Here is a 20,070-nt window from a genome sequence, read left to right on the forward strand (position 1 = left end):
CTTACAGAGCCACGCCGGCAGCCTGCATGCCCGCACAGCGATTCCCGTCGTGTCCCCACGCCTGGGCTCCTGTCCTCAACATGCACACCCCCTTGCGAGTCAGTGCCCACGTGTGGCATCACAAAGCCTGGGCACCTGTCTTGGCCTCGCACGGCCAGGGGTCCTTCAACCTGTTCCCAAAGCGGGTGGAGCCACTTTCTCTTTCGTACACTGGGCCTAACAGTGCCCCTCCGACACGCCTCTAGAAGTTGTTCTGGGACAACATCCAGGTAACAGCTAGGTAATTGCGGTCATAAAACGCCGGAGAAACATTAGGGGCCTTCATTTCCCTCACTTACCTGGCTGCCAGCGTAAGGCAAGGGCAGGGCAGAGGCTGGGTGCCCCAGAGAGGCTCCCTGTAGGAGGAGAGGCTTGGGCTGGGCCCGGAGAAGGGGGATGTGCACTCCAGGCCCAGAGACCTGAAGATCTGGATTCAGGGCAGCTTTGGGACAGGTTCTCTAGATGGCAACTCACTGGGGTGCCTGACCGTGCCTAGAGGTGTGTCCTGTGACCCAGTGCCCAGCCCTGGGCCAGCATGTCAGGGACTCAGCCAGAGTATGTGGGCCCTTGGCTCACATTGTTTGAGCAACTACTGAATACGGAATAGGACTCTAGAATACAAGATGTACCTGGTACAACCTCTGCCCACTTGGGCCTTCAGTGAAATGCCCCCACGCAGCATGACCTGACTGTGTGCCCCACAGAGCAGGGATAGGTCTGCCCAATGTTCCGCTGGGCCCACAGAACCCAGCCCGCTGACTGACTCATCAAGGCCCTCGCCAAGCATTGTCAAGGGCAAGAATGACGCTCCAGGGAAAGGGGTCTGTCTGGGAGGAAGGCTGCTCAAGATGGAGAAGGTGGTTTTCAGGCAGGCCCGCCACCCCTCCCTGGAAGGCTTAGGTTAGATTTTGACAAGTGAAATAAAGAGGGACTAGGCTGAACAAAAGCATAGGAGCAAGGATCTCAGAGCAGGTTTGGGATGAAGTGAGTTGGCTGTGCGGAAAGGGAGCAGTGGGAAAGGGGGTGGGAGGAGGTGCCATGGGGGGTCTGGAGGGCCAGCTTGGGTGCTAGGATGTGGCTTCATGAGCAGCAGGAGTCACAGCAGGTTTGCGGGCATGAGGTAAGGGGCACAAAGCTGTATTTTGTGAAGAGCCATCTCGCAGGTACGCAGGGGCACCGGAGGGCAGAGGGCTGCTTCAGATGGGATTAAGGGAAGGCAGGCTGGGGAAAGGAAGCAGGGTATACAGATCACTGCCCTTCCATGAGTCGTTTTCTTAAGATGCTAGAACTTGCGCAGGTGCAGTGGCTCACCCCTGTGATCCCAGCACTTTGGGAAGCCGAGGCTGGCGGATCACTTGAGGTGAGGAGTTCCAGACCAGTCTGGCCAACATCATGAAACCCCATCTCTACTAATAATACAAAATTCAGCTGGGTGTGGTGGCGCACACCTGTACTCCCAGCTACTCGGGAGGCTGAGGCAGGAGAATCGCTTGAACCCTGGAGGCAGAGGTTGCCGAGAGCCGAGATCATGCCACTGCACTCCAGCCTGGGTGACAGAGTGAGACTCTGTCTCAAAAACAAAACAAAAACCAAAAATTAGCACAGCATAGTGGCATGCACCTGTAATTCCAACTACTCAGGAAGCTGAGGTGGAAGAACCGCTTGAACCCTGGAGGCAGAAGTTGCAGTGAGCCAAGGTCACGTCACTGCACTTCAGCCTAGGTGACAGAGCAAGACTCAGTCTCAAAAAAACAAACAAAAATCAGCAGTGCGTGGTGGTGCATGCCTGTAATCCCAGCTACTCAGGAGGCTGAGGCACGAGAATCACTTTAACAGGGGAGGCAGAGGTTGCAGTGAGCCAAGATTGTGCCACTGCCTTCCAGCCTGGGCAACACAGTAAGACTCCATCTAAAAAAATAAGGATAAATTAAAAAAAAAAAAAAGACAGGAGAATTCAGAACTCAAGCACATAGATGATTCAACAGTTTACATAGCTAGATAGTTCAAGGCCAGCTGTGGGCTCCTAATGTCATTGTAAAATGTTTGGACTCTGCCTTCTAGGCAGTAGGGAGCTGAAGGTTTAGAGGGATGGTATACTATTATCCTTTCATTCATTCATTTATTCAAAAACATATATATATTTTAAGAGTCCAGGTCTTGCTCTGTTTCTCAGACTGGAATGCAGTGGCATAATCATGGCTCACAGCAGTCTAAAACTCCTGGGCTCAAGAGATCCTCCCGCCTCAGCCTCCAAGTAGCATGTTACCAGACCACGGGTTGGGGGCAGGGACATCGTGCAGGTCCTTGCAGGTGACTGTGGGGTGTATGGAGTGAAGATGTCAGGTCAGCAGTTAGATATAGCGTTGGAGATTTGGGGAGCACTGAGCTGGAGAGATAGACTTGGAAGTCATTGGCAGGTAGATGGTATAGACTGGGTGAGATTGCCAAGAGGGGGAGTGCAGATAAGAAGGAGGCAGAGAAGAAGAAAGGACTGAACTCTGAGGCCTCCCACACCAGGCAGGGGAATCAGCAAAGAGACCGCAATGGCGTGACCAGAAAGGAAGGGAAGACCGAGAGCGATCTAGGCCCCCAGGGAATCGGAAGGGAAGAGACCAGAAGTCCGTGGCAATTGCTCATGAAGAGGTGAGGGTCCAAGGGGCCAGGTGGGAGGAACCAGGTGAGAGATATTATCATCCCAATGTTACCCTTAAAGAAACCAAGGTGCAGAGAGGAGAGAGGTTAAGTGCCTCGGCCAAGATCACACAGCTCAAGTGTGACTTCTTTTAAGCTGTGCAACCTTGCCTAAGGCTCTTAAAGTCTCCCTACCAAGTCTCCAACACCTCTTTGTCCAGCTACGATGCTTCCATCAAGAATCAACAGGGCTTGTGTCCTACCAGAGTCAGGGTAGCTGGGAGAATGGTGATGCCCTTGGCAGAGGCAGGCAAGGCCAAAGGAAGGGCTGGTCCTGGCAGGGAGTGAAGGAGCTTAGTTTGAGGTGTTGAATATGAGGTGCTGTGGACAGATGGAGACACCATCTGAGAGGCAGCAGGAAATAGGGGCTGAGGCTCAGGAGGTGAGTTAAGCTGTTGATCTGGATTTGAGACTCCTCAGGACAATCTGTGAACAATGATGAGCGAGGGCACCAAGGGAAGGTCAGAACTTGGGGGCTAGGGCCCATGTTTGCAGGGTGAACTAGAAGGGAGTTATGGAGACAGCAAGGGTGGCTTGCCAAGAAACCAGGAGACCAGGAAAGAGTCGTTTCTAAGACATGGGGGAAGCCCATACTGTTCCAGGGGTTCCCGCATGAAGTCTGAAATAGGTCTATTTAATTCACCTTTGGAGGCCGGGCGCAATGTCTCACGCCTGTAATCCAAGCACTTTGGGAGGCCGAGGCGGGTGGATCACCTGAGGTCAGGAGTTCGAGAACCAGCCCGGTCAACGTGGTGAAACCCCATCTCTACTAGATATACAAAAATTAGCCAGGCGTGGTGGTGGGCATCTGTGATCGCAGCTACTCGGGAGGCTGAGGCAGGAGAATCACCTGAACCCAGGGGTGGAGATTGCAGTGAGCTGAGATCACATCACTGCACTCCAGCCTGCAAGACAGAGGAAGACTCTGCCTCAAAAAAAAAAAAAGAAGCTGGGCGCGGTGGCGCATGCCTGTAGTCCCAGCTACTTGGGAGGCTGAGGTGGGAGGATCGCTTGAGCCCAGGAGTTCTGGGCTATAGTGCGCTATGCCAATCGGGTGTCCGCACTAAGTTTGGCATCAATATGGTGACCTCCCGGGAGTGGGGGACCACCAGGTTGCCCAAAGAGGGGTGAACCGGGCCAGGTCAGAAATGGAGCAGGTCAAAACTCCCATGCAATCGCACCTGTGGGATCGCAGTAGTGGGATCGCACCTGTGAATAGCCACTGCACTCCAGCCTGGACAACATAGTGAGACCCCGTCTCTAAAAAAAAAAAAAAAAAAATTGTAGCTGGAGGGAGTTCTACAGGGTGGATTGAACACAAGGCTTTATCTGCAGTCCTTCCTGATTTTCCACCAAAACGACAGTAAGGAATAAGAAATGTAAACCTACAAGGACATAGTGAAGAGGAGACAACAGTAGAGAAGATATTAACATCTTTTTGGAAAGTGGAAAACAGGTTGAGGAGTGATCACTGACACAGCAGTGGAGAACAGCTGAAACCAAAGGCCATATGGAGTCTGAAAAAGCTCGGGGACCAGAGGGCTGAAGGCAGCAGAGAATGTGGAAGGAGAGACGAAACATCCAAGTTACTTACCCATCCCTCTCAAAGCCAGGCAAATTCCAGCCACTTCACAGAAGACCAGCAGTTTCTCTGTGGAATTAAGTAAAAGTCTGCATACTGAAGGGATAGAACCCTCAGCCCTCATTACTAATTGGTCCCAGAGAGAAGACCTCAGATTCTTCCAGTTGTTGGGGGAGTCTTTCTTTCCAAAAGGACCAGGCTCCTACTTGATCACTCTACAGGGAAGCCCAGTAGCCAATAAGCGGTCCTTGGTACTCTGCCTTCAGCCACGCTTTCTGTCTTGGTTCTTGGTCCTTGGTGCTCTCCCTCATCATTGTTTGCAGATTGTCCTGAGGAGTCACAGATCCGGTCCCAAATCTACCTGCCCCCAACATACAGAGCAGCCAACTCTTTAGTGTCTCACTCCAAAATGCTGAGACAGCCAAGCCTCAAGAGTCAACGCAGCCTGGGTGTGGTGGCTCATGCCTGTAATCCCAACACTTTGGGAGGACAAGGTGGGTAGATCACTTGAGGTCAGGAGTTCAAGATCAGCCTGGCCAACATGGCGAAACCCCATCTCTACTAAAAATACAAAAATTAGCCAGGCATGGTCGTGGGCACCTGTAATCCCAGCTACTTGGGAGGCTGAGGCAGGAGAATTGCTTGAACCTGGGAGACAAAGGTTGCAGTAAACTGAGATTGCACCACTGCACTCCAGCTTGGGCAACAGAGCAAGACTCCGTCTCAAAAAAAAAAAAAAAAAAAAATTCTTAACCCTTAGTGACCTTAATTTCCATGGACATTAGAAAGTAAGCATTTGTAGGCCAGGCATGGTGGCTCATGCCTTTAATCCCAGCACTTTGGGAGGCCAGGGAGGGCAGATCACGAGGTCAAGTGATCGAGACCATCCTGGCCAACATAGTGAAACCCCATCTCTACTAAAAATACAAAAATTAGGTGGGTGTGGTGGCATGCGCCTGGAATCTTAGCTACTTGGAAGGCTGAGGCAGGAGAATCACTTGAACCCAGGAGGCGGAGATTGCAGTGAGCTGAGATTGCACCACTGCACTCCAGCCTGGCAACAAAGTGAGACACTGTCTCATTAAAAAAAAAAAAAAGTAAGCATTTGTGAATTGTGTGTCACACCAGTAATCTGTAGACTGGTAAATCTATGAACTGTAATTTCTAAAGCATGAGCTTTCTCGTAGTACAATTTGTCAGTGTGGCACAGAGCACGTTTATCAATGGTCCAGAATGTCTTTAGTCTCTCTGTAATAGCAAACTGTAAAGGAGGCAACATTTCATTTATATCCTTTTAGGTTTTTTGTTTGTTTGTTTTGCGAGGCCTGAAAACTAAATTGTTGTTTGTACAGATTTCCCTCCTCCTCAACTTTCTATTCTTGATAATAAGAGTGTTAAAACCTTCTGGTGGTTGAACGTGGTGGCTCATGCCTGTAATCCAAGCACTTTGGGTGGCTGAGGCGGGTGGATCACTTGACCTCAGGATTTCAAGACCAGCCTGGGCAACATGGTGAAACCCCATCTCTACTAAAAATAGAAAAATTAGCTGAATGTGGTGGCTCATACCTGTAGTCCCAGATACTTGTGGGAGCTGAAGCAGGATTGCTTGAGCCCAGGAGGCGGAGGCTACAGTGAGCCGAGATCTTGCCACTGCACTCCAGGGTAAGTGATAGAGTGAGACCCTGTTTCAAAAAAATAAAACCTTCTGGTATAGGAAGGACATCTTTTACAAGGGAGTTTTACCTTACTTACATTCGATTAACTCACTTCTTTTCTTTTTTTTTTTTTTGAGATAGAGTCTCACTCTGTCACCCAGGTTAGAGCGTAGTGGGTGGTGCAATCTTGGAACCTCTGCCTCCAGGGTTCAAGTGATTCTCCTGCCTCAGCCTCCCAAGTAGCTGGGACTACAGGCATCCGCCACCATGCCTGGCTAATTTTTATATTTTCAGTGGAGACAGGGTTTCACTATATTAACCAGGCTGGTCTTGAACTCTTGACCCTGTAACTCACTTATTTTCAACACTTACGCTTGGATTGTCTATAAAGATGAGAAAATAAACAACTAGTCATCATTTTGTTTTTCTTGCTGACAAATTTTGTAATATAAAGACAACCTAAGCTTATTTTCCCAGTAAACCTAGATAGGATGTCATGCATCTGTATGATATTTAATCCCAAAAACTATGAAAACATGTATGTCTTAATCAAATCAACAATATTCTTATTTGCCAAAGATTACCCAAGTCAGGTAAGCTACAAAAGTATTCAAGGTAGTTCTTAATTTTCTGAGAGAATACTTCATTTATATAAACACTTATTTTTCTTAAAACCAGCAAAATAGAGCTCTTTTATAATTTAATTTTAAAACATTAAAAGGAGATAGAAACTATCATACCTATATTATACATATATAAACGTAAACAGCAACAGATCTTATAGCTTTCATTTAAATATTTTAGCCGTGTGCCAGGTACAATAATATAAAACTCCTGAATTTATTAAAGAATATTTGGATCCAAATTGTTCTTCTGTCCAGTGGAACGAGATTTCTTGCCTAGATGGCTAAAGATTTTGAATGAGATTTGTGAAGGGACTTAAGTTTTTTTTGTTTGATTTCCGTAAGGAACCTTATAAAGAAGCAATTTTATTCATTTAATCTTTTAGATGGCTCTGTGTACCAATTACAGAATGCAGCCCATTGCTTTTGTGGCATTTTCGAACCTTTCTTTTCTAATGCACCTCACAAGTGAACAATTTTATCTAGGTCAAAACTTTCCCACTGTGGCCACTGTATCTCTTAAGTTATCCTCAGCAAAGTTAAATCATTTTTCCAAAAATACACATGTTCCTCATAATTTTTGTCCATGAAGTTAGCCACTGTCCCAGAAGGTGGAGTCTCAGACTCCTGGAGTCCCAGACTCCTTAGTTTTGGAGGAACTCACTTTCAAAAGGCACCTGCCTGAGGCTTCTAACTAGATCCACTCCAGTTAATGATCAGATCTGATTTGCTCTTGGACCCAGTCCTGTCTAAGAATTGTTCAAATGAACTTGGAGAACTCAAAACACAAATTCCTGAAGCGTGGAATCTGAGATGGAAATCATGCATGACCTCCAGTTGCTGCAAGAGAACAACTGGCACAGTGTACCCTGTCAGGTACCTTTACTTGGTCACTCAATAGTCCTGAGTGGCACTGGATTTCTACTTCAGATCCCACTTCTGACACCAATCTATTAAAAGAAAAGCTTTAGACACATTTAATGTAGCAGAGTTTATTTGAAAAAAGAAGCAATTCATGAATTGGGCAGCATCCTAAGCCAGTAAAGGCTGAAAGAACTCCACCTAACTATGTGGTCAAGTAGTACTTACAGACAGAAAAAAAGATGACAAATAGAAATAGCCTGATTTACAACTTGGCATTTGCCTTATCTGGACAGGTCTGTGCAGTTTGCAGTCTGCGATTGGCTGAAAGCTCAGTTGCAGTGATTGGCTGAGACTCAGCTACTTGTTACAAGAAACTCTCAAGTTAGGTTTCTTTAAATATTAAGTTGGGTTTCAGTTCACTATGTAAGGAGGCAGCTTTAGGCCAAATTGAACTTAATACCTCCAGCTTGAAAGACAAAACCAAACCAAATCAACAAAGAAATATAAAAAAAAAAAATTCAAAGACTTATGTGCATGTATAACTTTGATAAAAATAAAAATGATAATTATTTAAATTGGCAATTGAAAAATTGCCTGAAGTTATATCTTCAGGTAACAGATGTCTCTGGGTGGATAGGATTGTGAGTGGTTTTTCTTGTTGATATTTTCTGAGCAGCTCTAAAAAACATCTAATGCTTTGCAAAAAAGGTAAGAAATAGGTTAGTACATTGGTGGCCTGGGAGGAAGCAATCTCAGTAAAACATGTGTTTATTAATGAATGTATTCCCCCATCCCCTTCCAAAAAAGCTCATAGGTGTAGTTATAGTCGAAGGTAAGAGGCAGTCTTGTCAGGACCAGTAAAGTAGCCAACCATACTGATTTGCCCAAGACCAAGCAGTTTCCCAAGACACTGGACTTTCCGTGCTAAAACCAGAGAAGTCCCACCCATATGGGAGAGTTGGTCACTCTAGTCTATGTTATTTGCAAAGACTCCCCATTTCCCTTAGTTCCTATGAGTCTCACATCTACCCAGTGAGGTACAGGTGGGTCAGTGGATGGTCACCTCCATTTCAAAGGAGAGGCAAACAAGGCTCAGGGAAACTCATCTCTGGCCCAGGAACGGCCTTGAGAGAAAGTGGTCTTTTAAGCTATGTGCATATATCACTTTGATAAAATTAAAACTTAGTTTTAAAAATGAGTGAGAATCCAGAATAATAGAAAATGAGCCTTGGAGGGATGGGCTGCAAAGGACCGTAAGGTAACATGGCAGCAGTTTTGCAGGTGTGGACAACCATCAAAACTCACTGAATTATACACTTGAAATAGGTGCAGTTTTTGTTGCTCTTAAATTATGCCTCAAGTAGAGAGAAAGAGAAAATATAAGGAAATGGGGGCAGTCATGGCATCCTTGGAGAACGCACACTTGGGACCATGACTGCTCATTCGTATATCTGGTCTCTCTTCTCCTCACCTGTCTTCCACTCCACCCGTCTCTGTCTCTGATGGAACATCTCTCTAGCTAAGCCATCTTCCTCGAGAGAGCCCAGTTCACTGCGGGGCTGCCACAGCACTGAACTGTTATCTCTGTCCCCAGGACTCCAACCTGTCTGTACACACAGACAACCCGGACCTCACTCCCTGCTTCCAGAACTCCCTGCTGGCCTGGGTGCCCTGCATCTACCTGTGGGTGGCCCTGCCCTGCTACCTGCTCTACCTGCGGCATCACGGTCGTGGCTACATCACCCTCTCCCACCTGTCCAGGCTCAAGACGGTCAGTGGCTCAGGGCTCTCCTCCCAGTGGGGCTGGGTCCTGGGGATTCTGCTTTTATTTTATTATTTTATTTATTTTGAGACAGAGTCTCTCTCTGTTGCCCAGGTTGGAATGCAGTGGCACAATCTTGGCTCACTGCAACCTCTACCTTCTGGGTTCAAGCGATTCTCCTGCCTCAGCCTCCTGAGTAGCTGGGATTACAGACATGTGCAACCACGCCCAGCTAATTTTTGCATTTTTGGTAGAGACAGGGTTTCACCATGTTAGCCAAGCTGGTCTCGAACTCCTGACTTCAGGTGATCTGCCTGCCTCAGCCTCCCAAAGTGCTGGAATTACAGGCATGAGCCACCACCGTGCCTGGCTAAGATTCTGCTTTCAGCGAGGCCCTCTCCCACCTCCTCGGCTAGACTAGGTTCCCCAGTCTCACCTCCCCTGCAGCTTGGGGCCATGGCAGTCTGACGGCTGGGAATATATACAGCAGCTGGCATATTCCCAGCTTGCGAAAGTTTAAGCAGGTTCAGCAACACTCTCCCCATCCCCACCAAGCTTTGGCCAGCTCCATTCCCAGACCTCAGTGCCAGGCCCAGGCAGGCCTAGTGGATTCTGCTGGCTTCCCCTCCCAATGAGGACTATCCTTGCCTCTGGGTATGGAGAGTCCAACCTGTACTGTCTTCCAGGTCCTGGGTGTCCTGCTGTGGTGCGTCTCCTGGGCGGACCTCTTTTACTCCTTCCATGGCCTGGTCCATGGCCGGGCCCCTGCCCCTGTTTTCTTTGTCACCCCACTGGTGGTGGGCGTCACCATGGTCAGTGTGGGCCCTGGGAAAGTAGGTGGGGGGGGGGTCTGCAGTGGGTTGTGGACTGTGATAAGGAAACTGAGGGCTCTGGGGAGAGGGCTGCACATGTTGGGAATGGGAAGAAGAAGGGGGTGGCCCCAGAAACTTCTGGTCATGTGGGATGGGGAGAAAGGAGGCAGGTCTAGAGGTGTGTGCTCTGCCTGGGCCTGCCCCGCCCGCCCTCCCTGCACAGCTGCTGGCCACCCTGCTGATCCAGTATGAGCGGCTACAGGGGGTCCAGTCGTCAGGGGTCCTCATTATCTTCTGGTTCCTGTGTGTGGTCTGCGCCGTCATCCCCTTCCGCTCCAAGATCCTTTCAGCCAAGGCAGAGGTAAGGTGCGGGGAGAGGGGAATCTGCCAGGTTTAGCCTTGGATAGGAGGGTGATCTCAGCATTCAAAGTCACTGCTGGGTCCCAGGTGCCTCCCCGAGGCCCACCCCACCCCCACCCCTACTCCCAGGACCTCTTTGCTGTTCCATCTGTTGTTCTCCACTTGCCGCACTTCTACCTGGAAGCAGGCTGAGGAGGGGGCACCAGCATCACACAGGAATGAGCAGAGATGCCACCACTGTTGCACCGTCATGTGAGGGGAGGGGGCTGTTCCATGGCACCCACCACCAAGAGCAATGTCTGACGCGGGTGTCAGTCGGGGCCCGTGGAATGTGCATGTATGCAGACACACGTGAAGAACTCTGGTTTACCTAGAGGACCCATTAGCATGTCCTCTTCCTTCTCCCCACCTCCCTCAGTTCCTGGCCTTCCTCTTGATCTTCAGCGGCGGTAGTGTTGGGCTGGTGGGATGGAACACGGGGGGCCCATCTAGCGCCTCCCATTTCTCCATCTTAGCGGAAAGCAGGCAAGGAGAGGAGCTAAGAACATAAGCCCTGAACCACCCACTTGCTCCCCATGTGGGCTTGGGAGGGTTGCTGAAGCCATTGGAGCCTCATTTCCTTAACTGCAGAAAGGGCATCACGAGCTGTCCTGCCTGTAGGCTGATGTCCCGTTAGACAAGGTCATGTACGTAAGGTGCTGGCCCCACACCTGGCACAGGTGCCACACCTGGTCCTCGCTGAACCACAGCCCCCTTGTGATCCTTCCCCATCTCTTAGAGTCCTTTGGGAGGAGACTGGAAGCCCCTGGGTGCTACCTCCTGCCCTAGAGGAGCCTGATGCCCCAAAGGACTCCACAGGGCAGGGGCTGCAGGCCCGGGCTTTTCCAGAGCTGCTGACGCCCCTCCACTCTCCCACGCAGGGCGAGATCTCGGATCCCTTCCGCTTCACCACCTTCTACGTCTACTTTGCCCTGGTACTCTGCGCCCTCGTCTTGGCCTGCTTCAGGGAGAAACCTCCATTTTTCTCTGCAAAGAATATCGACCCTGTGAGTTTGCCATGGAGGGTGTGGGGGTTCCACAGCGCAGTCCTCAGCCCAGCTCTACCCAGCAGCCCCCAACCCCTCCAGCTCCTTTCCAAGGGGGAGAGAGGTCATCTCCACAATCTGTAAACTGGGGCTTGGAGCAGGAAGGCACAAGGGTCCCCTCCATTTCCCTATCTGCTTTGAGAGGGTGGTGGGCACTTCTGATCCCCCGTCCTATTATGATTCCCCCATCCTATTCTCTCACGTTCTAGAACCCTTACCCCGAGACCAGCGCTGGCTTTCTCTCCCGCCTGTTTTTCTGGTGGTTCACAAAGTGAGTTGGCTCTTCCACCAGCCCGGGCCAGAGGGAGGGGAGGGACAGAAGGTGGGAGGGACAGAAGGTGAGATGGAGGAAGGGGAGCAGGCCAGCAGTTAGGGATCTGGCTGGCTGCCTACCCACCTCCCACCCCAGTGACCACAGGGCCGGGACCAGAGAGGGTAGGGAAGTAGTCTGGGAGTGGGGCTGAATGCAGAGGCCTGGCCTGGCCCAGCACTGCCCCCAGGCTACAGGCCAGCCCTGCATCTGACAGGCTGTGGGGACAGACCCCAGCAGCTGGAAGGAGACTGTCATTAGTTTGAAGCTCTTCTGTTTGGAATAAAGTTGCAGCCCGTCATCTCCTTGGCTGCCCCTCAGAGCAGCGTGAGCAGGATAATTGTGTCTGTGACCTGAGTGACAGCTCATTAACCTCACAACACCGAGGAAGCACCCAAGGCTGGGGCCAAATTCCCCAGGCCTTGTCCTCACCCAGGGCCCTAGCCAGCATGGATTCCATCACCAGGGCTTGGGGTGGGGAGGAGATGGGGCACCCGGGGAGAAAGAGAAGGGGGTAGCGGTAGGAACTTGGGAAGGAGAGGCAGTGATCTCCAGCCCGTTCACTGAGGGAATGAAGGAGACACCTTTCTTAGTCACAGGGCCCAAAAGAGACCCTCCTTTCCGGAGACCTGGGGCCCTGGAGACACTGGCCCTTGGCCCCAGGCTGCTAAATTCTGACCCTCTGTGGGGCTGCCTGCCTGCCTTCACCTCCCCCCAGGATGGCCATCCATGGCTACCGGCATCCCCTGGAGGAGAAGGACCTCTGGTCCCTGAAGGAGGAGGACAGATCCCAGATGGTGGTGCAGCAGCTGCTGGAGGCGTGGAGGAAGCAGCAGAAGCAGACGGCGCGGTGAGGCCCTCCTGCTGCCCACAGCCCACCACCCAGCCCCTTTGCTTACCCCAGGTCTCCTGCAGATGACGCTGGTAGGCCTGGGAGGGTGGCACTGCTGGGCAGCAGAGCAGGACCAGGTGACTTCTTGGCAGCCTCAGCACCGTTCTATGGGAATCTTAGGCCTGGACGGGACTAGTTCTCCCGCTCGGTGGGGGGAGGGCAGGAGAATTGTTGGCACTCTGGAGCACCTACTCCATCCCAGGTCCCATCCTAAGCATGTAGATGACCTCACCTAATTTTTCAACAGCCCTACGGGGTAGGTTCTAGTGTCCCTGTGTTACAGATGGGGACACTGGGGCCAGGTGTGGTGGCTCATACCTAAAATCCCAGCACTTTGGGACATCAAGGCAGGCAGATTGCTTGAGTCCAGGAGTTCAAGGCAAGCCTGGTCAATATAGTGAGACCTTGTCTCTACAAAAATAGAAACAAAATGAGCCGGGTGTGGTGGCATGCACCTGCAGTCCCAGCTGTTTGAGAGGCTGAGGTGGGAGGATTGTCTGAGAAGAGGTCAAGGCTGCAGTGAGCTGAGATTGTGCCACTGTATTCCAGTCTGGGCAACGGAGTGAGACCTTAACAGCAACAAAAACAGATGGGGACGCCGAAGCACAGAATTTTAATAGAGGACCTCCCACGGTCCCCAAGTTGGTGGTGGCAGAGCTGGAATCCACACACAGCCAGCTGGCCCCGGAGGGCCTGCTCTTATCACTGCACTACCCTGCCTGCCTGCCTGCCAGGGCAGATGCCAGGGCCAGCAGCCAGCACACCTCTGCCAATCCTGCCTCTTCCTGTCCGGAGGCAGGGGCTGAATGTAACGATCTTCCCCTGAGGGGTCTTCCCACTGGCAGCCTCCCATCAAGGACCCACAAACCTGTCTCTGGCCAACTGCCTCACCAAGAGAGCTGGGCTCAGCATCACCCTTCCCCACCCAACTCTGCCCCCAGGATTGAGCGCCCCCCCTCCCATCCACAATCCAGTTCAGTGTTTGCTCAGCCAAGAACGCCCAGTTATCAGTAGCTGTTGGAGGAACCTAGGCTTGGGCATGCTTAGCAGTATCCTGGCTTTCATGGCTTGGAGCCTCCAGGAAGACCTATGGGCCCCCAGTCTGCCTGCTGCACCCCCCTCTCTGTCCCTTCCTGTTCAGCTGCCCAGTGGCCAGACCACCAGCCATCCTTGATCTTATCTCCCCCTCCCTCATGGTATCCTCCCTGGAGCCAGCCCTGGAGAGGCAGGGAGAGGGCCAGACACGGGGGCGGCAGGGGTAGCTGGGTTTCAGAGTCCTTGTAGTAGCCGTCTGGCCACCCCTTCCGATGCCCTCTGGCAGCTAAGGACAGAGTCACTTGTGCATTTCTCACGCTGTCTGTCCCCATCCCAGCTCCGAGAGCCAAAACAGCTCCTGCCTCCACCTCACTCCTAGCCAGCCCAGCCTGGCTCTTGGCCTCCTGCGGCCCTTATGCCCATTCCTAACCCACCGCTTCTTCCTCCCTGGACCAGACACAAGGCTGCAGCGGCGCCAGGGGAAATAGCCTCCAGCGAGGACGAAGTGCTGCTGGGGGCCCGGCTCAGGCCCCGACAACCCTCCTTCCTGCAGGCGCTGCTGACCACCTTCGGCTCCAGCTTGCTCATCAGCACCTGCTTCAAGCTCATCCAGGACCTGCTCTCCTTCATCAACCCGCAGCTGCTCAGGTCTCTCCACACTCCGGCTCACTACAGCCCTACCCGGGGCAGCGGGGCTGGCTGGCTGTCCCAGAGGGTTGGGACCAGAGGAAGGAATAATGTACAGGGGAAAGAACCCCAGACCAGGAACCAGAGGGGCTAGCTCCACTTCCTGTGTGCCCTTGGCAAGTGGCCTTGCCTGACTTGTTTCCCCACTCACGTTCAGCTTATCACTGCTGTACACATGCTACGTGCCAGGCATCGTGGTGGATGCGTTAACAAGCATTGGGTCTTTAAACCTTTCCAACAATCCTATGCAGAATTGCCCCATTCCCGTGTCACAAATGAGAAAGCAGGAACTCGGAGAGGTGAAGTGACTTGGCCAAGGGCACCCAGTAGCGAAGAAGGCATTGGGTCTGAGTCCAGGGCTCCGAGCTCCGACTGCCGCGCTCTGTCCCCGGCGTCAGGCTCTGACGCCTGTCTCTGGAGTGGCTTGGACTAAAAAGAGTGGCTCTCTCAGATGAGGCAGCGGGAAGGAGAGCTGCCTTGTAGCTGAGCCCCCACCTCCTTGCCCCTCCGTGTATGCTTTAATCTGTTCAGCAAACACTTACTGAACCTCCAGGGTACCAGAATGATGCTAGACGCTAGGGATACAGAGGGCAACAGGATAAAGTCTTGAGGTCTTACGGGAGAAACCAACGCGTACATCAGTTAGAATTCAGTGGGGGCAGAAGTGTTCTCAGGTGTCTGGAGAACCCTGGGAGGGCAAAACAGCCAGCCTGACATGGAGCAGGGAGCACTCACTGGCTCAGGAGGCCGACAAATTTAGAGGGACAAGTAGGGGAAGAATGAGGGAAAAGTTCAGCCTCGGCTTAGTCACAAAGCCCTGAAACAGCATGACTCAGGTGTTTCTGAGTGTCGGAGGAAATGGCAACGAGCGGGAGGGGCAGGAAAACAGAGAGAGGGAGAGCTAAGGATATCCGTGAAAGATCTGAGCCAGGGAGGGGCATCTGGCTTCAAGGATCTCCTGCCAGGAGTGTGGGGGATGTAAGGCAGGGTGGCTGGATGGAAGTGGGCCAACCCGGTCAGACAGAGTCCAGGCCAGGAATGAGATAAGCATTCAGGAGCTATTCGGGAGATGGGTATGTGCGCCAGAGAGACAAAGGCGTGCCAGGCAACCTGGGTCCTGGCCTGGGTAACTAGAGGATGATGGATCTTTTGCTGAGATGATGGGCTCAGTGGGAGGAGGAGGCCGGGCGTGGGGCAAGGTGGTGGATGGCCTCTTGTCACGTTGGGCCAGTAGTGCTGGTTGGCCCTCCAAGGGGAGATTCCCAGCTAGCTAGAGGTCAAACTCTTGAGCCCAAGAGTTTGAGACCAGCCAGAGCAACATAGCAAGACCCTAAAAAGTGAAAATATTAGCCAGGCATGGTGGCATATGCCTAGAGTCCAGCTACTCAAGAGGCTGAGGTGGGAAGGCTGCTTGAGCCCAAGAGGTTGAGGCTGCAGTGAGCCGTGATGGCACCACAGTACTGTCGCCTAGGTGACAGAGAGAGATCCTGTCTCCAAAAAAAAAAAAGGAGAGAGAGAGAGAGACCAGTCACTGGGCTGGGGCCACTGGGGCCCACGATACTCCAATATGACCTCACCAAATGAGGCCATGTTCACAGGTACCAGGGGTTGGGAGCCGGACGTTTCTTTTTGGGAGGCACACCTCAAGCTATCATAGAAGGGGAGGCCTGGCTATGATTACGCCTGGAGGGCTCCACGGGGTGGAGAGGAGCGTGTCCCAACAATGAAGAGACCCAGTCGTGTCAGTAGGGGAAGGTGCAGAGCTTCCAGCAGAGGTGGCCGGGGTGAAGCTCAGCGGCAAAGGGGGCAACAGCCCGGCAAGCTCCGGAAGAGGCAGAGGAAGGCTTAGGGGCAGGGGCAGCCAGCCTCCCACCGCCTGAGCACCAGAGAAAGAGGACAAGCCACTAGACGGCAGTGTGTGGGTGGCAGGGAGTTCTCAATGGGTGGCTAAGTGGGAAGGCAGGTAGCTGCTGAGAGGGGTGGGGCCTGGAACAGGCCTGAAGGCAAAAGAAGAGAGTGAGGAAGGCCCCAGGAGCAGAGGCGGATCAGGGACCCAGAGAAAGTCGCTGGGCAGTGCTGGGGCTGCTGAGGTTGGAAAGGTAGATTGAGCGGTGAGAGTCTTTGTGGTCATGTGGCAGAATCCGGAGTCCTCAGCAGCCTAGGAGAAGGAGCAGGAAAGTCCAATCAATGGAAACGTGGCATTTCTTCCTGCCATGTGGTTCAGGAGGTAAGAAGGCAGGCAGGTGAGGCACGCAGCAGGGTCCATGGTGGATAGGGAAGGAGGTGAAGGCAGAATGGAGCCAGAAGGTCATGGTCTTGAGGTAGCACTGGGCTGACCCTCCCCGGCCCAGAAGGTGGAGGGGGTGGAGGTTTCAGAGGCTGGGGGTGCAGTGGAGGCTGCAGGTAAAAGTGGAGGGCAGCAGAGGAGGGAGCAGCTGTGGGGGGAGCACTCCCCACCTCTCCCCTGTCTCCCCCCCACCTCACCCCTATCTCCTCCCCACCTCACCCCTGTTCCTCCCCACCTCACCCCTGTCTCCTCCCCACCTCACCCCTCTCCTCCCCACCTCACCCCTATCTCCTCCCCACCTCACCCCTCTCCTCCCCACCTCACCCGTCTCCTCCCCGCCTCACCCCTCTCCTCCCCACCTCACCCCTCTCTCCTCCCCACCTCACCCTTGTCTCCACCCCACCTCGCCACTCCCTCCTCCCCACCTCGCCCCTTTCTCCTCCCCACCTCACCCCTCTTTCCTTCCCACAGTGTCCTAATCAAGTTTATCTCCAACCCCACGGCCCCCTCCTGGTGGGGCTTCCTCGTGGCTGGGCTGATGTTCCTGTGCTCCATGATGCAGTCGCTGATCTTACAGCAGTATTACCACTGCATCTTTGTGATCGGACTGAAGTTGCGTACCGGGATCATAGGTGTCATCTACAGGAAGGTGAGCTGGAGCAGGGCCTGGGGGAGAGGCTGGCCCTGGGCAGCTTGCAAGAGGCTGGCAGCCAAATCCACCTGCCTACTGTCTACCTGCAGGCTCTGGTTATCACCAACTCAGTCAAACGTGCGTCCACCGTGGGGGAAATTGTCAACCTCATGTCAGTGGATGCCCAGCGCTTCATGGACCTTGTCCCGTTCCTCAACCTGCTGTGGTCGGCACCCCTGCAGATCATGCTGGCAATGTACTTCCTCTGGCAGGTGACTCTCCAACCCTGGTCTCTGCCCCCTTCCCCTGACCTTGCTACAGAAGTGACAAGAGAGGATTATTCTGGAACTGGGTACATGGCACTTGCTTGTAGTCCCAGCTACTCAGGTGGCTGAGGCAGGAGGATCACTTGAGCCCAGGTGTTCTGGTTACAGTGTGCCATGACCGTGCCTGTGAATAGCCACCGCATTCCAGCCTGGGCAACCTAGCAAGACCTCATCTCTAAAAAGAAAGAAAACAAAAAAAGAAAAAGGGTTATTCTGGGCTAGCAGAGGGGATATAGAATTGGCATAAGAGCTTCCCTGGGCATTGGTGGGGATGGAGGAATAGGACTTAGAGGATGCTGGTGTCTGCAACTGAATCTTCCCAGCGTCTGTTGCTATCCTTCCCGCAGAAGCAGGGAGAAAAGAAAGACTTGGAGGGAGGTGGGTGTGACTCTGGCTGTCATCGTCTGTATTTGCCTTCATGTCTGCTATTTGTCGCTGTCGTTGTATCTAAGGGCTGGCTGCTTCTCCAAGTGTTGTGGTCATTCTGACTTTCTATCTGTTTGGCTGACCGCCCTCTTTTGCTTCCTGCCCATCTACACATTTCAAGCCAACAGGCCTCTGTTTGTCTGTTGGGTTCTCTCTGTAGACTTTGGTAATCTGTCCCTATGTGTCATCTATCCACCGGTTCCTCCTCAGAACCTAGGTCCCTCTGTCCTGGCTGGAGTCGCTCTCATGGTCTTGCTGATTCCACTCAACGGAGCTGTGGCCGTGAAGATGCGCGCCTTCCAGGTAGGTGCTGTCCTCCTGCCTGGAGCACCCGGCCTGCTGCCTGGGGGACAGGATCCACTAACCTTGGGGCCTCACGACTACCTTGCTTCCTAAGTATGGGTGGCTACTAGCCACTTGCACAAACCGTAGCTCTCCCTGCCCTCGCAACTCTTGGAGGGTTTTACTGACATTCTCATTTTGTAGCTGAGGAGCCAAGGCTTGGAGAAATGATGGCAGTCCAGAATCAGGCAGAGCTGGGACTCGAACCTGAGTATCCCAGTCTAACGAGGACTTTTCCCACTGCACCGGGCTAAGCATGAATAGCTAGTCACTCAGTCTACTATTTGCAAACATTTATTGAAGTATCTTTTCTTTTTTTTTTTTTTTTGAGACAGGGTCTCACTCTGTAGCCCAGGCTGGAATGCAGTGGCATGATCTCAGCTCATAACCTCTGCATCCTGGGGTCAAGCAATCCTCCCACCTCGGCCTCCCTAGTAGCTGGGACTATAGGCACACACCACCATGCCTGGCTAAGTGCGTTTTTTTTTTTTTTTGTGTGTGTGTGTGTGTGTGTGTGTGTGGTTTTTTTAGTAGAGAAGGGGTTTCACCATGTTGGTCAGGTTGGTCTTGAACTCCTGATCTCAGGTGATTAGCCTACCTCAGCCTCCCAAAGTGCTGGGATTACAGGTGTGAGCCATCACGCCGGGCCTATTGAAGTCTTTAGCAGCTTCTCACTTCCCATAGGAAAAATGACAAACCCCCTAGGTAAGGTTCCTGCTTACCTTGCAAGTCCTCACCCGCTGGGGAATGACCAAGTTTCAGCCAGTCTAGCCTTCTTTCTTTTCTCCACAGCACCAAGCTCATTGTACCTCTGGGGGCCACCTCATGTACTGTTCCCTCTGCCTGGAATGCTTGTCACCCCATCCTCGCCTGCCTAACTCCTTTCCTTCCCTCACCTCTCAACATAAAAGTCATTTCCTCGTCTGGGCACGGTGGCTCATACCTGCAGTCCCAGCATTTTGGGAGGCCAAGGCAGGCGGATCACCCGAGGAGTTCGAGACCAGACTGACCAACATGGAGAAACCCCATCTCTACTAACAATACAAAATTAGCATGGTGTGGTGGCATATGCCTGTAATCCAGCTACTCGGGAGGCTGAGGCAGGAGAATGAGGCAGGAGAATCACTTGAACCCAGGAGGCGGAGGTTGCGGTGAGCTGAGATCGAGCCATTGCCCTCCAGCCTGGGCAACAAGAGCGAAACTTCATCTCAAAAAAAAAAAAGTCACCTCCTCCGGAGGCCCACCCTGACTGTCCAGCCTAAGTTACTTTTCCTGCCACCACCTCATCACTTTCTTACAGGATCTGTGATTTTCCATCAGAGCACACATAATGATTAATAATTAAGCATTTATTCAGATCATTGTTTGCGTATATGCCTCCCCCATCAAACTGTCAACTGTATGATGGCGGGGTCCTTGTCTGAATTCGTTGTGACAAATTCCACACGTAGCCCACAGCCTGGCATGTAGTAGGCACTCCATAAATATAGAGATTGAATGAATACATTAATCTGATGTGCCACACCTTGGGTTAAGGTCTCAAAGAACAAAGAGAAATAACCCATCCCCTCAGGAAGCTCGCAGTCTGATTAGAGAAACATATACATAAAGGGATGGTTATAGAACAAAAGGAAAGTGCAGTGCGCTTTAGAAACCCAGGG

The 20,070-nt window shown here is 52.2% G+C and overlaps 1 protein-coding gene across 8 annotated transcripts in view; it reads left to right on the plus strand.

Moving 5' to 3' along the window:
* The window catches only part of ABCC3 (ATP binding cassette subfamily C member 3), a 53,529-nt gene that overhangs the window by 7,839 nt on the left and 25,620 nt on the right, over positions 1-20,070 (plus strand). For all 8 annotated transcript variants that reach the window (XR_004269583.1, XR_004269584.1, XR_004269585.1 and 5 more), the window contains exons 2-11: positions 9,049-9,225; positions 9,903-10,028; positions 10,252-10,389; positions 11,309-11,434; positions 11,683-11,744; positions 12,502-12,633; positions 14,167-14,358; positions 17,156-17,333; positions 17,426-17,587; positions 18,278-18,370. Coding sequence is in view for 4 of the 8 variants with exons in the window: in XM_032280029.1 (XP_032135920.1) it covers positions 9,049-9,225; positions 9,903-10,028; positions 10,252-10,389; positions 11,309-11,434; positions 11,683-11,744; positions 12,502-12,633; positions 14,167-14,358; positions 17,156-17,333; positions 17,426-17,587; positions 18,278-18,370 (1,386 nt within the window). In the remaining 4 variants the exon portion in view is untranslated. The remainder of the gene's footprint in view (positions 1-9,048; positions 9,226-9,902; positions 10,029-10,251; positions 10,390-11,308; positions 11,435-11,682; positions 11,745-12,501; positions 12,634-14,166; positions 14,359-17,155; positions 17,334-17,425; positions 17,588-18,277; positions 18,371-20,070) is intronic.

The sequence above is a fragment of the Sapajus apella genome, unplaced genomic scaffold (genome assembly GCF_009761245.1).
Source record: "Sapajus apella isolate SASKATOON/1434 unplaced genomic scaffold, GSC_monkey_1.0 scaffold12, whole genome shotgun sequence".
Lineage (NCBI taxonomy): Eukaryota > Metazoa > Chordata > Mammalia > Primates > Cebidae > Sapajus > Sapajus apella.